This window comes from Podarcis pityusensis (genome assembly GCF_964106645.2).
Source record: "Podarcis pityusensis genome assembly, chromosome: 15".
Lineage (NCBI taxonomy): Eukaryota > Metazoa > Chordata > Lepidosauria > Squamata > Lacertidae > Podarcis > Podarcis pityusensis.
Genome location: NC_138040.1, coordinates 21,812,520 through 21,827,649, shown reverse-complemented (window position 1 = coordinate 21,827,649; position 15,130 = coordinate 21,812,520). Strand labels below are relative to the sequence as shown.

Below are 15,130 nucleotides of genomic sequence, written 5' to 3'. Positions count from 1 at the left end.
TCACACTCGATGATCTTCATGGCCAAGCAGGGATTTGAACCCTTGTCTCCCACGTCCTAGTTGGACAATCTAACTACCACACCACACTGGCATAGAACAGTGCATGAATCAGCATGATTCAGTCCGTGGAATGGAACATGAATCAGCAGCGTTCCTGACAAGATAACGGGAAAATAGCTGGCAGGGTGGTGGGGGTGTAAAATCAGTGAGGTGAGGCTAAGGAGATTCTGAGGTGGTGTTAAACTGAGAATAAAACTCTCCATCGAACCTATAATTTGAAAGTGCTCTTTCTTCCCCTTCCCACATACTTAATTGCTGTTGCTATTCCTCTTCGTTTGCGCTTGCCTTGCTGTCGTCTTCCTTGTAATGCCAATGTGGGGCTGGCATCCTGCATTTTTAGAGGCACTTCTGTAGCCTTTCAGCCCTCTCGCTTTATCTTCAAGTCAAGTCGTCTGGGCTCCCCTGTAAAACGGCATCACAAAAAATGCTTATTGAGCACAAAACATGGTAATGTCTCTGCCCTGGTTCAGGGAAGTGTTTGAAACCTGTTCCTCCTCCTGAAATATATTTCCTTTAAACAAAAGGTGCAATCACATCCTAATCAAAAGGGCCTGTCAGGATAGATGCTGCTCCTCCCTGTCTCTGCTGGGCTTGAAACGGTTTGCTGGTGGTGCTTCAGAATGACTTTCTGGGATGTCCCTGTGCGCCATGTTGACTTGTGATTTTGTGCGGGGAGCCTTATCCATTCTCCTCCTCTTATTCATTTATACCCTGCCTTTTCTTCCAGAACTGGGACTTAATGCCGAAATTAAATCAAAACAAACACAGATAAAACACAGAAAGCGAAAAATGTATAGAAACAATAGTTTAAAAGTAATTAAACCACAATGGAATCAAAATGATGTATTGATGTTTCAATTTCTGTGATTTTTAAATCCATATTACTGAGACTTTTGAAGACTGCAAGTGTTGTTTTTCGCCTTGGCAGCTAATTGTTTGGGAATAAGAGTTTGCAGGCTGTAAGTGTCTGGAATGTTCAAGATGAATAAATAAGCAGTGCATAATGTGTGATTTAAACATGCTAACTAGCCATGACCCTCTTTTCTGTATCTTCCCATAATTTGGGAAACGGTGATCTAGATCGTTAAAGCTTCTTATCTAGGACTTCAGGTAGACATCTGTGTTTTAGAAATGGGGGTGTTGCTTGATATGCTTGTGTTGTGCGCATTGCTCTGTTAAGGATAGCTAATTAGTTCCTTTTAGCGCAGTCTCCTTGCAGAGGTAGCTGACCTCTTGTTAATCCTAGATTAAGTTCTTAACTGAGAACTGGCTCTTTGTGTGTCCCACTTAAAGTTGTTGACACTCTGCTCTTGAAAGATCTTTTTGCTGCCTCTCCTTACTTCCCTTCCAGCACCAGTGAGTGCAGTTGTTATAGTATCTACTCCGTTCCTGCTGCTGTGCCATGTGAAGCCGAGTTTGCCAGCCACAGCATCTCCTGCTACAAAACAATCGCAAACATTGGCTTTATTTTACTTGTGAAAGAGCAAACTGAGGGAAGTGACTGGGAGGGACGTCAATCGTATGAAGCTGCCTTGCATTGAGTCACTTCATTGGTCCATGAGCATCTTCTACTCTGGTAGCAACCCTCCATTTCTCAGATAAGTCCGATACCCGAGTGAGATTCCAGGGGTTCCAGGCATTTTACCCAGGGCTCATGTTCCCTTTTGGAAACGAGGCACAGCAGAGACTGTGGTGTCTTTATGATCTATGGTTTATTTACACACATATACAGCCTGAGCCTACGCTAAAGGGGTTCACATCACTGAGGGGGTCTTGCTTCTCCCATAGCGGTAGCTGCTGACTTTACCATCCTGCCACTTTTTCCCTCCCAGGCCACATCGCAGCCAACTCTTAAAATTCTACTTCAAACTCTGCCTTTGTCTTCAAACTAACCCGGACCTGAGCTGAAGGTTACTTTTGGGTACAATCCTAGCTAACATTTCTCAGTTATCTTCTTCCCCACTTGCTTTTCTTGCGAAACCTCAGAAATCATTTCACTTAAGAGACAAGGGGTTGGGTGAGAGGTTGACGAGCTTTTCTCTTTCGACAGAGATGTTGCTTCCGTGGAGGATCTGGTTGGGGTCAGGGAGGATATTTTACTCAGGGCTCACCAGCTAGCAAATCCTGCAGAGTTTTTGTTTGCATTTTCTTCCAGCAGTTCTGAAGCATCATGGTTCCTTTACCAGTGGCTGCAAATTCATGCATGGTAACAAGCTGAAATCTTCATACATTTCATATGCAGCCCACCTTACCCCAGGAGGTCAAGGTGGGTGTCATATTCTTCCTGTTCCAAAGGCTTGCTTGACACTTGAGGCTGTCTTTTGGACCAATCTTGAGAATGCCCTCGGCAAAGTGAGATACCAAGCCACATTTCAGACCTCAGTAGAAGAAATGTGTGCATTTTTAAATTTCGGGGGGAAATATGAACCTTTGAGTACAACACCCTGTGCATCAGGTCTAGCATCCCGCTCCATCAGGCCTCCTCGCTCCTCATCTGTCACCTGGGGACAGCCATTCCATCAGACTGCTTCAATGAGAGAGATAGGAAGCAGGGCTCATTTCACCAGCTTTGCTGGAGGCTCAGCTCTATTGGGCACTCCCAGTGTTAGAAATTAGCCAGGCGCCAGGTGCGTTTTGTGACTAGCGTGGCTCCCACTGCAACCTTTTGAAATCTTTGGATGCAGGATGGCGACTGGGGAAAGCAAAATGTCACTTAGAGAAGGATCTGAAATAATACCTTTGAAGCCTGAATTTGTTTTATTTTGCATTGTTTTATTTGATGTTTTAAAGTGTTGTAAATCATTTTCAGATTTGTTCTCTAAAATATAAAGTGGTATAGAAATGAATGAATAATCACAATATTCATCGGGGGGAAATGGTGCCCAGGTATTCCATTGTGGTGACCGTAGACTAGGTTTAAGGCGTGATTTGGTAATTAGCTTATATATCTGACTTTGTAACACTGGGCACTCCTGCCCCTGAACTGTGCCAGCTGCATTATGGGAACAATTGTTTAGAAATTATTTCCTGAGTTTTTGTTTTTATTTTCCTCTTCTGTCCCTCTGAGCCTGTGGGTAGGAACTGTCTTGTTTTGAAGCTCTGGGAGCAGTGGCAGACCTTGGGATCTCAATTTTCAGCAGCACCCTGTAAGATGGCAAAATTCTGTGGTCGCAGTCCCCCACCCGCCACCTCTTGCTTTCTATTCTACATCATAGCTGCAGTGACCCTGAGGCTTTGTGCCCAGTGCAACTGAACAGGTTGCACTCCCCTAAATTCGCCTCCTGGGAGCCCTTTTGGATGACGTGCAGTGTACAAATGCTCCAAATAAATAAATATTGTAAGGAACTATGCTGTAGAAATGTGATCAACTTAGAAAAAGGGAAAATAAAGCTAAAGTACAAAGCTATGGCCTGTTTAAAATTGGAGAAATTCAGAAGATTTCACCTCTAACAGAGTTTTATCGGGTGGACTTCTTTTACGCTCTAAGTCCATGGTTTGGTTTACGAGGCTGTCAGAAAACACTCTCAGTTGATGCATTAAATTTTCCTCTACTGAGGCAGGATCTTTACAATCCTGACTGCTGAGTGACTGGACTGCCTCTCACGCTTTCCTCATCAGCCTCAGGCTTTAATTACCTGGACAGGCGAGTCATTTCCCATCACCTGAGAGATGTAATATTAATGGAGGAGATGGGGTTACAGCTGAGGCAGCTAAACAGAAGCCTTGGCAAAATTGGGGGGGGGGAGGGGGACTGTGCTAAAGTATCTGTGGCCTCAGTTTGTGCTACCAGGCAAAAAGTGCCTTCCCCTCATCCACATGCTTTGAAATTTCTTCTGTGTGTGGAAATAATTTCATTTCCATGTGAATTGCCCAAGAAGATGAGTTGCTTGAGAATTGTAAAACAACAACAACTGACAGACAGAGCATGGAAACCTCTTGTTAAAGAATCTGATTCCAACACGTTTTGATGATGATGTTGATGAATAGTCAAAGAACACAGAAAACAGAGAAGCTTTTCAACAAAGATAATGGCTGGACCTGACCATGGTTCCTTATTACAATACTGAATGAATCAGATGCATTTTCTTCCCCAAACTTGTCTGCTCTATAAGAAATGCCTGTATTGTGGGGGGATGGGGGGTAGTACTTAAGATTAGAGCCGTGGACTTAACATGCCTGAGAACACTTTGTGAGTTTATGGCAGAGGTGAGATTTGAACCAGGATCTTGCAGGTTCCTAAATCAGTTCCTAAGCAGATACATTTGTACAGAAATAATTACCAAAAATAAAAAAACCCCTATGCATCAGACAGGTTTTATGCAATTTGGTTTATTTTTTAATATTGCCCCCCCTAATTTTTATTCTTTTGCAGGTAAATACAAGAGCAACCTATAACTACTGTAACTTGTCCTGTGGTACATTCTTATTAAGTTTCATATGCAGTACAGAGCTTCCATCTTCCCTTAAGTCACAGGGATATCTTGAAAGATACTTTGGGATGAACAATCTGAATCTCCTTTAAAGCAATATCCTTGTATACATTTTTGATGCTCCTCCAAGTTGCTTTGTATTCTAATGAAACTAATAAGAATCGTTTTTGTAACAACATGGATAATCGCCAAACGCCAAACAGTTACTGTAACACACACCAGAGGACTTGTAACTGTGTACTACTTACACTTTAACACCCTCTTCCAAAACTAACCTCTTGGCTTTTATTCCTGCTTTTTATGTTTGCCTCAAAACATGCAACACTCTGCAATCAAAGTGCCAAAGAGAGCGGAGAGTAATAAACAATTCTTAAAAGTGAGCAAAATTCTTCATATACCGAGCTTGCAGTTCATATGTGCCGGTTTAAGTATTTATGGTTAAGCAAAGACCCGAAGGTTTCTGAAAGTATGTATTATTCTTCCATGGCAGCAATTTGCTGTTCGCTGCAGTTCTTAAGTGCTGCCTCTTCTATTATTAACGTTCCTTCCATCGTTGTCTCCAGCATTTATAGGATGCATTCTTTGCTAGGACTGGCACTCAAAAGTGGGATGGAAGATAACTTGCTGTCTGGGTTTGTCTTGCCATTGGTAGAGCGAAGCAAGCAGCCGATCATTTTCTTTTGTTTCTCAGCGCAGTGGGCAGGACTGCTTTTACAGCTAAGCACTGATCCAGATGTATGCTAGAAGGGTTTGAGAGCATGTCATACAACTGTGTTTCCCTGTCCTGCTGGTCTCGGAAATTTTTGGGTTACAATAAGCTGTGTGGAACTCAGAAGCTTTGTCTTTCCGATAACAGTAATCTTCTCAGGGCTGCTGATGACTTCTAATCTTTAAACGTCCTTCAAACTTCTTCACAGATTTGAGGGTTATAAATTATCCCTAAAACTATATATATTAAAGAGCCGCTGCTTGAATGTTTTAAGTGTTAAATCCCACAGTAGATGGAACCCCCCAAATCCTACTTAACATGCATGTACCATCAGAACGCTAAGGCAGAGGGATCTTAATTTATGAGTCCATCATTAAAGAGAAGTTGTCATAAAGCTTTTGCCGTAGACTTGGTGGAGTGCCTCTTGTCACAATCCATCTTCAGCCGCTTCTCTCTAGCCTAGCCCAAGATCTGTGTTTGCCATGAATTCTGTGTGGTGGGCTGGTTAAGAACGTTTGACTAGGACCTCGGATTCTGGGTTCGAATTCAGTCACACATTGGGTGTCCCTGGGCCAGCTACTGCATCTCAACCTTGCCTACCTCACAGGATTGTTGTGAGGAAGAATCGGGAGGGAACCATGTACCCCACCTTGAGCTCCTTGGAGGAAAGGTGAGATGGAAAATGGAACCAGCATCTTCAGGGCTGTTATTGCTTGTCCTCCTGCAGGGTTTGCTAGTTCTTCCCTCTAGTCCAGAATCACGCCTAACTTGTAACTGTGAATTTGGCACATGGTGCTGCTATAATTTCAGTTAATGTCTCCTGCTACGGCTGGTTTCTTCCTGCTAACCAGACAACAAACGTATGTCAGGACATCTCTTTGCAGGGTAGATAGCAAGAACTAAGCACTGTCCGGAAAGAGATAGATGGTAGCCCTATCTTTAAAATATTGCATCTGGAGGTAGTGATGGTTAGGATTTATTTGTCGCTCACAATGTACAGTGGTACCTCACGTTACATACACTTCAGATTACATACGCTTCAGGTTACAGACTCTGCTAACCCAGAAATAGTACCTCGGGTTAAAAACTTTGCTTCAGGATGAGAACAGAAATCGTGCTCCAGCGGCACAGCAGCAACAGGAGGCCCCATTAGCTAAAGTGGTGCTTCAGGTTAAGAACAGTTTCAGGTTAAGAACGAACCTCCGGAACGAATTAAGTACGTAACCAGAGGTACCACTGTAATGCTTTTTGAACTCAAGACATTTCCATCAGCATTCTTCAGATTCTGGTTCCTGGTGTGAGTGTGTGACATGTTTTTTTTCCTGTAGGTGTACATGTTAAAGAGTCCCTCCATGCCTTCCACAGCAGTTATGTTTTTTGTGGTTAGAATGATGTTAGCAGTGAGTAAGCAGGCAAAGTGCAAATGGATGACAACCATCCTTATATTGGCCACATTCACACCATACTTTTAAAGCACAATGAAGCTACTTGAAAAAGTCATGGCTTCCCCAAAGAATCCTGGGAAGAGTAGCTTGTTAAGGATCCTGAGATCTTCCCCCCACAGTGCTACAATTCCCAGAGTTCCCCGAGGGACAGGTTTCTAAATCACTCAGAGAATTTTAGCTCTACAAGGGGAACAGGTGTCTCCTAACAATTCTCAGCACCCTTAACAAACTACAGCTCCCAGAATTCTTTAGGGGAATCAATAGCTGATTTATAATGTTGCACTATTTTAGTGTTGTTAGCCGCCCTGAGCCCGGCTTCGGCTGGGGAGGGCGGGATATAAATAAAATTTATTATTATTATTATTATTGAAGTGTATCACAGTGCTTTAAATGTTTGGTGTGAAAGTGGCCATCCTCAGGTATTTGAGGACATGTTGTGTTTACGGTTTAAATGGCAGTCATTGTTTATATGCTGGTGTTACAGTTGTGTTCACACAAAGCATGGCACCGCTCATCAATTTAAGATCGGAGAGCACAGAAGGTGCTTGGGAAGCCCTTAGCGTTTGAAGTAGAGCATCCCCCCCCCCCTTACTGAATTTTTTAAAAAGAGAGTTCTGCTGGCCAAGGTAAGAGCTTCTTTATCCCCTGGTGAAATATACCACTGCTGGGATGCTGGATTCCGAGAAAAATCATCCTGTACCACTTTTGAATTCCCTACTCTGCTGCAAGTGAACGGCAAGCTCTTGCAACGGTTGTGCTGAAATGCGCATGGTGCTGAAGTCGTCCTCTCGTTTGCCGCCGCCCCCGCCCGGTTTAACCCCTCCAGACCCGAGAGGGAACCGCTAAAACCGGAACCCCTGGCCTGCCCCGTGCAGAGCAGGCGTGCATAATTGAGGACGGCGCGACTGCACCATAGGGTTGCATTATGTAAACAGGCAGCGAGCAAGCGCTCCCTGTGTGCGCCAGTGTGTGCGCGCCTGTGCTGCTGCTTGTGTGTGTATATGTGTGTGTGTGCGCGCGCGTGCGTGTGTGCGAGAGAGAGAAGGGAACAGGCAGGAGAGAGACGGCGGCACAAGCTGGCAAAAGTCTTGAGGGGGGTGCAAAGGGGCGGCCGTAGGCGAGGACCGGCTATGGCTGGGCACACGCAGCTCTGGCGCGCTGCAGAGAGAGGGGGCTCCCTTCTGGAGTAAGCCCCCCCTTCCTTGAGGGGGGGTGAGGAAGAAGGGCTTTCAAGATGGTCCGGGAGGGGCACGGCCCTTTCACCTCCTCACTGGCCCACCCCCCTCTCTGCCCCCAACCCCCACCGCCCAACTGCATGAATGAATGAACTCCCAGCTGCTCCACTGTATGCTACTAGTCCCTAATGGCTACCAGGTTAGTGGCGCGCTCTGCTCTTTCCTCCAGTCGCTCTCTGCCTGCCTCTCTCTCTGTCCGTCCGTCCGTCTCTCTTTCTTGCCCTCTGAGCGATCTAGTTGCCCATGTGCGCCTCCGCGGGTCCTTTTTGTACATGTTTATGTCGGGGACTTTCTGTGCGGAGGGAGAGAGAAAGAGAGAGAGAAAGATTGATGCCAGAGGCATACGGTTCCCTGCTTGAATAAATCCGGAGTCCATGTTGGTGGCGCCGGCTGCTGCTTCTGTTCTCTGCTGGGGATGGGGGGAGTGTGCGGCGGAAGGCTGAGCATGAAAGCAGCCAGTGTGACATCATGTTGCAGAGATGCCTCTTCTCTCTCCCCCCTCCCCGCATCTCTTCTTTGGTTGGGGTGGTAGGGTTCCGTCCCCCCCTCCATCCATCCTCTGCAGCAGCCACCATCACACTCTCTTTGCAATTGAAGAGTGAAGCAGTGATTTCTGTGGTCTTTCTGCCTCCCTTCTTTGCTTCTGGGAAGAAGAGACAGGCAATATGCTCCTGGTGTTTTGCAGCCTTTTGAACAGAGGAGAAAGAGAGAAAAGGGGGTTGAAGGTGGAGAGTTGGTTGATTTCTCAGTGCGTCATGCAGCAGCAGTTGGGTCTGCTCTGTGTGCGCTTGTGTGCCCATGTGCTCCCTGGCTGTGAGCTCCCCATCCCCCCCCCCAATCCTGCTTACACACACACACACACCACTTCCCCCCTTTTTGCCTAGGGTATATTTCTCCCAAGGATGACAGGAGGAGACAAAGGGGGCTGGCTATGAGAGTCTGACACACCATCTCCTTTCACGGCTTGCAGTGCTGGAGGCGGGTGTTAGTGATGATGATGAAGAGGACTGTCTGAGATGGTTAAGGACAGGGCGGAAGATGGGCGGTGAAGGTGTGTGCCTGTGTCATTCCGCCCCCTCCGCTCTCGCTTCATCTGCTTGCCTTTTTTTGGTCGTTGTCATCGTCTTCCTAGAAATGAGCACATGCGGGAAAGACTTTGCTGCACACACCCCTTTCTGCAATTGTAGCTGCACCAGGAGTAAATAATAAATCTCTGCTCGAGGGAGATGGGAGTGTCTTCTGGGGATGTGGTTTCAGCCCTGTGGGAGGAAATTAAGAGTCCCAGTATTTCATGTTAAATCTCAGGATAACTTTTTGTTTTGTTGTTTTCTATTAATAAAGAGATCCTTAGGCTGTAAATGCAGTCTAGGGAAGCCTCCTTTTGTACTTTATGTATTTATTAATTGCATTTCTAATCCACCTGCAATGCGAGGGTTTGGACTTGATGACCCTCCCACCTCTATGATTCTATGACCTTTTCCTCCAAGGAGCTTGAGGTGGCATACATGGCTTTCCACCTCATTTAATCCCCACAACAACCCTGTGAGGTAGGTTAGGCTGAGAGGCAGTGACTGGCTCAAGGACACCCAGGAAGCTTCATGGCTGAGTGGGGGTGTGAGCCCTGGCAGGTCCTAGTTTGACACTCCAACCGGTATACCCAACTGGGAACCACCACCACGACTGATCAAGCCTTTGCAAATTGAATGCATGAGGGTGAGAATATGCCATGGTGCAAGTGGGACATATTTTGCGCCTGCATTGCTCCTTGCTGACCTTCAATAGCCTGAAACATAGTTTGTATTTACAGTCGTACTGTACTAGTTTATAAGTGTTATGTAGGTTTGGCTTAGTGACTGCAGAGTAAGAGACTGCAGAGACTGGAGGGACAGGCAGGGGAGTGAGGTGGGAGAGAAGCAGGATAGTAAATGAAAGGAGTGTCGGATAACCCCGCAAAGTAAATGGAGTTGATCCCGCTTGCTCAACACTGAAGATCACCGAGTCTTCTTTTAGCCTGTGAAAGTTGATCCCGTTTGAACTGCAGGTAGATGTTGTCAGATGCTTGCTGCATCTCCCTGCTCTGGGAAAGACAATCTCTCTCCTGACACCCACACCCTATCCCTAGCAGGATGTAACACCCTCCAACATACATGAGAGTGTCCTCAGGAAACTCATAAACATTACATGCTGCAAAAAGAAAAAGGGATTTGGCTGTCTGTTCCATTGCTGTCTGTACAAGCTGTTACCACTGCGTAGCTGTCATGGCAAGCTGGCTCAAAGACAGGCCAGTTTCCCAAGAAATGGAGAGCTGTTGGAGGCAATAAAACTAGGCTGTTGTTTTGCGCAGATATTTTGAAATACAGTTTTGAGTTCTAATGAGTTGTGAGTCAAATTATCTCAAGGTGCAGTGGGATTCCACCTCTGGCTAATATTTTTAAGCTCCACCCCCCCCTCCGGCTTGGTAATGTCTTCAAATATCCCAGCTGATCCTGTTAGGTATATGCTATTGTTATGAATCCAAGACCCCATATTAATGTATTGAAAATTGCAAAAGAGGAAATTATTTCCAAAGTGCAAGCTAGTTTTATCAGGAGTTGCTGAACATGAAATGCAGAGCTTTCTTGATACGTAGAAATAGGGGTGCTTTGGGGTTGCACCGTTCATTAAGAACTGATGCCAGTGTTTGAAACTCCCATTGTTCTAGGCGCATTTTGCGACAGGGAATTTCATTAGCGCGAGCAGTTTCTGAGCTCTGGCCCAAGACTTCAGATTAAAACTGCAGAGTGGAAGGAAAGGAAGACCTTTTTCTGCCCTCTCCACTTCCAGCTACTCTTTGAAGACTGGAGAAGAAACCCTCTTAAGAATATTGCGCGGGGGGGGGGGCAGGTGAAGAACTAGAGCATGTGAAAAATGAACCTAATATTTTAGCTGCAGTTCATTCATTTTCAGCTTTGTACTGTATTCTTGTTATAAAAAACCTGTGCCTAGACATTCCATTGTTGTACCCATATCCTAGGTTTAAAGTACCATTTAGTTCCTAGCTTTCATATCTCAGTTTCTAACACTGACTGATGCTTAGGAAGTGATATCAGTTTGCAGGCTCTTTATGCCAACAGTCATTAGTCTAACAACACTTATTTCCTTACTAATTTTGAGTTACCTTCTGGGAGCAGTATAGTGCACCTGGAAACAGAGAGCTATTGCTATATTGATCATAGATGCACTAACTGTTGCAGCAGGAAAGGAGGATATTCTGGGGAGCTTCGCAGCTGCAAACAGATTAAGATCGTGGGAACAGACTTCTGACCTTGCATAACAATGTATTCAGAGGCTCTGGTGCATGCCTTCTGTAAGACAAGTGCTTTATTGGAACAGCTACATGAGAAGACGGATTTGATGACTGTTGCGATTAGAAATTTTGGACACGTAGTGGGTACCTATATAGAACCCACCCAGGAATCAACTCAGGAGTGTGCTCTGACAGATCAGATGAGGGAGGAGATTGTTGTTGGACCTCGGGTGGCAGAGATGGAGGGAGCTGTGGCCCAGCAGGAACATGAGTTGTTGGATTTGACAAATGAACTTGGAAAAAGCCAGATTTGGAGAGATAGAGTTTTGTTGGGCTTGGAGATGGGGGGCTGGATAGACCCCCCCTATGCAGGGATGTCTTGACTTTTCAAGTCTGGCATTGGGCCGTGAGGAGTTTGGGGTTGTGGGGGTCCTCAACTCTGGAGGGACCTTGAAACATGCTTTTAAATACTACATGGAGTTCAGTGTGGACTATGGAAAAGGGACTGATCTGTCGAGAAGGGACAAAATTACTGTCAAGTTGGAGTTTCCACGAGTGAAAGGACCAGGAGACAAAGTAAAGTACAGGTATAAATATGAAGAAGATCTGCGGAAGGGACATGGAAGAGACTTAAGGGCCTCGGACATAAGATTACCAGGTTAATGAACTAGATGGATGGGACAGAAAGGACTGACAAAACCCGGGACCAGGAGGAAGAGACATTGGATGAAGATTGGAAGAAAGTTTTTAAATTTTTTTTATTTAGGATTGTTTTCCAAAATTAATGAGTATTAGAAAAATGTTGGAACGGAACTATTTGGCCCTAGCAGAAATGTTAAAAAGAGCTATGCAAGAATATGTTATGGTTATGAGAAATTGGTATAAATAAGATTTAAGATTTAAGTTTTAGGGTCTTTTATAGTAAGATAAGGTTAAAATAGATTAAGGTAATTTAATGACAGAATATTATGAAAAATGGGAAGGATTTGCTGTTATAATTAATAACTGGAATACAAAAAAGGGAGGTGTGAGGAGGTCGATGAAATAAGGCAATGACAGTTAAGGATTTGGGAATATTGGATTTGTTTTTAAATGTTTGTGGTTTACTTTTTTTTTTTGGATTTTGATGTTTTTTTTTTGTTTTTTTTGTTTTTTATTGATTTGTACTGTTTGACTGCTGTTTGCTTTTCCCTTGTTTTTTTTGTGTGTGTTTTTTCCCCTCTTTGTCTCTTTGTCTTTTCTGTAACTTTAAAATGCTTAATAAATATCATTTTTTTAAAAAAAGGAAAGGAGGATATTCTGAGAGAGTTTACATACAGATGTGTGCGGTTTTCAACTTGGAATAATTTACTTCCTGTCCTTTTGAAGAGGCAAGAAGTATGTGCTGTAGAAATAACAGCTTGTAAAGATCCCTCTTACTTTCAATACTGTAGCTAAAAACTGCTATCGTATTTTCAGAGACCCTTTCAGCAGACTCCACGTTCTTATTGGGAAGTTTCTACCACTGTATCTAAAGTAGGGTTTCCCAAACTTGGGTCTCCACTTTTTTTTGGACTACAATTCCCATCATCCTTGACCACTGGTCCTGCTAGCTAGAGATGATGGGAGTTGTAGTCCAGCAACAGCTGGAGACCCAAGTTTGGGAAACCCTGATTTAAAGCCAAAGAAATCCTTTTATTGTTTTTAACCTCTTTGCAAGCCTGAGCTCATTCTGAGCTTTAGAGGTGACATGATAGAAGTTTATAAAGTTAAAATACGACATGGATCAAGTGGCTAGAGAAAACCTTTTCTCCTGATGAAGCTGAATGTTGGAATATTCAGGAGAGACAAGAGAAAGCACTTCTTTGTACAACTATGAAACTCATTCCCACAGGAGGCTGTGGTGGCTCCCAGTATCTCTGAAGGAGCGTCTCCACCCCCATCGTTCAGCCTGGACACTGAGGTCCAGCTCCGAGGGCCTTCTGGAGGTTCCCTCACTGTGAGAAATGAGGCTACAGGGAACCAGGCAGAGGGCCTTCTTGGTAGTGGTGCCTGCCCTGTGGACCGCCCTCCCATCAGATGTCAAGGAAATAAACAATTATCTGACTTTCAGAGGACATCTGAAGGCAGCCCTGTTTAGGGAAGTTTTTAAATGTTTAATGTTTATTGTGTTTTAATATTCTGTTGGGAGCTGCCCAGAGTGGCTGGGGAAACCTAGCCAGATGGGCAGGGTATAAATAATAAATTATTATTATTATACCAAGTTGGATGACTTTAAAAGAGGACTGGACCAATTCATGAAGGGCAAGGCTATCAGTGGCTACAGTGGCTGTGTTCTACGTCAACTGTCAGAGGCATAATGTCTCTGAATACCAGTTTCTGGAAGCCACAGGACATGAGAGTGCTGCTGCGCATGTGTCCAGTTTGCAGGCTTCCTCCAGGCATCTGGTTGGGCACTGTGAGAACAGGATGCTGGACTAGATGAGCCATCGCCCTGGTCCAGCAGGGCTCTTCTTATATTCTTCAGGACTGCTTGATGCCTTGCAGGTATAGCAGGTAGACAGTGAGAGAAGCTTTGCTGTGCTGCTAGGATTGCCTCTCACCGCTGCAGGGCTCAGGAGCAAGCTGCCCTCTTTCCCTGGCTAATGAGTGGCACCCTAATGAACTGGTAAAAAGTAGGCTGTCCTCCATACAGCACTCTTGGAAATATTTAACAATATCTGATGGTCAAATAGTAAGCAGTTGATTGACTAGTCTGCTAGTAGTAGGGAAGAGAGTCCAGGTTAATTAACCTCACCAGTGGGAATACAATATCTATATTGGTATTTAAATCTAGTGAATCGTCACAGGAACCCTACTGTTTTCTGATTTTGTTTGAGTGGCTGCTATTTACTAGTGCATATCCACCAAATGTATATTCCTGGCTGGTGGAACAATATATTGTGATATCCAGTATTAACAGCCTTGCTAAGAAACCTTTTGAAATCCTGAAGACAAATGTTTCAAACATTATACTGTTAATAGCCTCATTCCCTTATTTCCTGGCAGAACTGTAGCATTTGAATGAAAACTATATTCATGTAGCAGTAGGAGAAAAAAGGCTCTAAAACTCCTGCAGTTTTCAAGCTTTCTACTGCAATCGCGATGTCCAGGATCACACACACACGAGTTGCAATCATTCTTTTTTGCCACTAGTCCTGCAGCCTAAAGTTGTTCTCATAAACTTGTATGTTGTGTATCTGTTGCAGTGTTGTGTTTCCAACAAACTTATCCAGATTGCTTAGAGGGGTCATCTGGGGTTTTCAACAGCCTTTGGCCAGTTAGTTTAATAAAGTTTTATTATATATATATTTTTTTCTAAAGTGGGTCAAGCTGTTTTGTCATTTCAAGCGTGGATTCCTGGTTCCTTTGCAAACCCTGGTTACTATGGGAACAACAGAAGGCATTTGTCATGGCTGTTCTTGGGTCAGATTCAAAACTCTGGGATTGAACAGGAACAGCAAAGGTTTTTGAAAGATTTGGGGTGGGGATTGAGAAAGAAGGCAAATCAGAATTGTGACACATGCCAAAGAGTGTTCTTGCTCTCTTCTGTTGTCCAGCAGAAAACTTGCTATTCATGTGTCATAAACTGCTGTGAAACTTTCCCACTGATGGGTAAGAATATTAGAGCATTTGTCAGAAAGTCATGAATTTTGTGTTGCTTCCAGCAACCTTACTACTGATATATAGTGGAAAAACGCTGCCTCTAAAAATGTGGAGGTTCCATAGAATCATAGAATTGTAGAGTTGGAAGGGACAATAAGGGACATCTCGTCCAGCCCCTGCAATACAGGAATCTTTTGCCACAAGCACCTGGTTGGCCACTATGAGAACAGGATGCTGGACTAGATGGGCCATTGGCCTATTCCAGGCTCTTATGTCCCTAAATCTCTCTTCCTTCCAACCTTCATCAGAACAGGGAATACTACTTGTCAGGGCTTCTTAGA

The 15,130-nt window shown here is 44.4% G+C and overlaps 1 protein-coding gene across 12 annotated transcripts in view; it reads left to right on the top strand.

Annotated features, from left to right (window-relative positions):
* Positions 1-15,130, top strand: part of GRAMD1B (GRAM domain containing 1B) — a 212,758-nt gene that overhangs the window by 136,580 nt on the left and 61,048 nt on the right. The window contains exon 1 of one of the 12 annotated variants that reach the window (XM_080983446.1): positions 7,593-8,018. The exons of the other annotated variants lie outside the window; for them this stretch is intronic. Within the exon in view, the coding sequence (XP_080839572.1) occupies positions 8,008-8,018 (11 nt within the window). The 5' untranslated portion in view covers positions 7,593-8,007. Of the gene's footprint in view, positions 1-7,592; positions 8,019-15,130 lie in introns of those variants that run through there. 12 annotated transcript variants of the gene reach the window in all.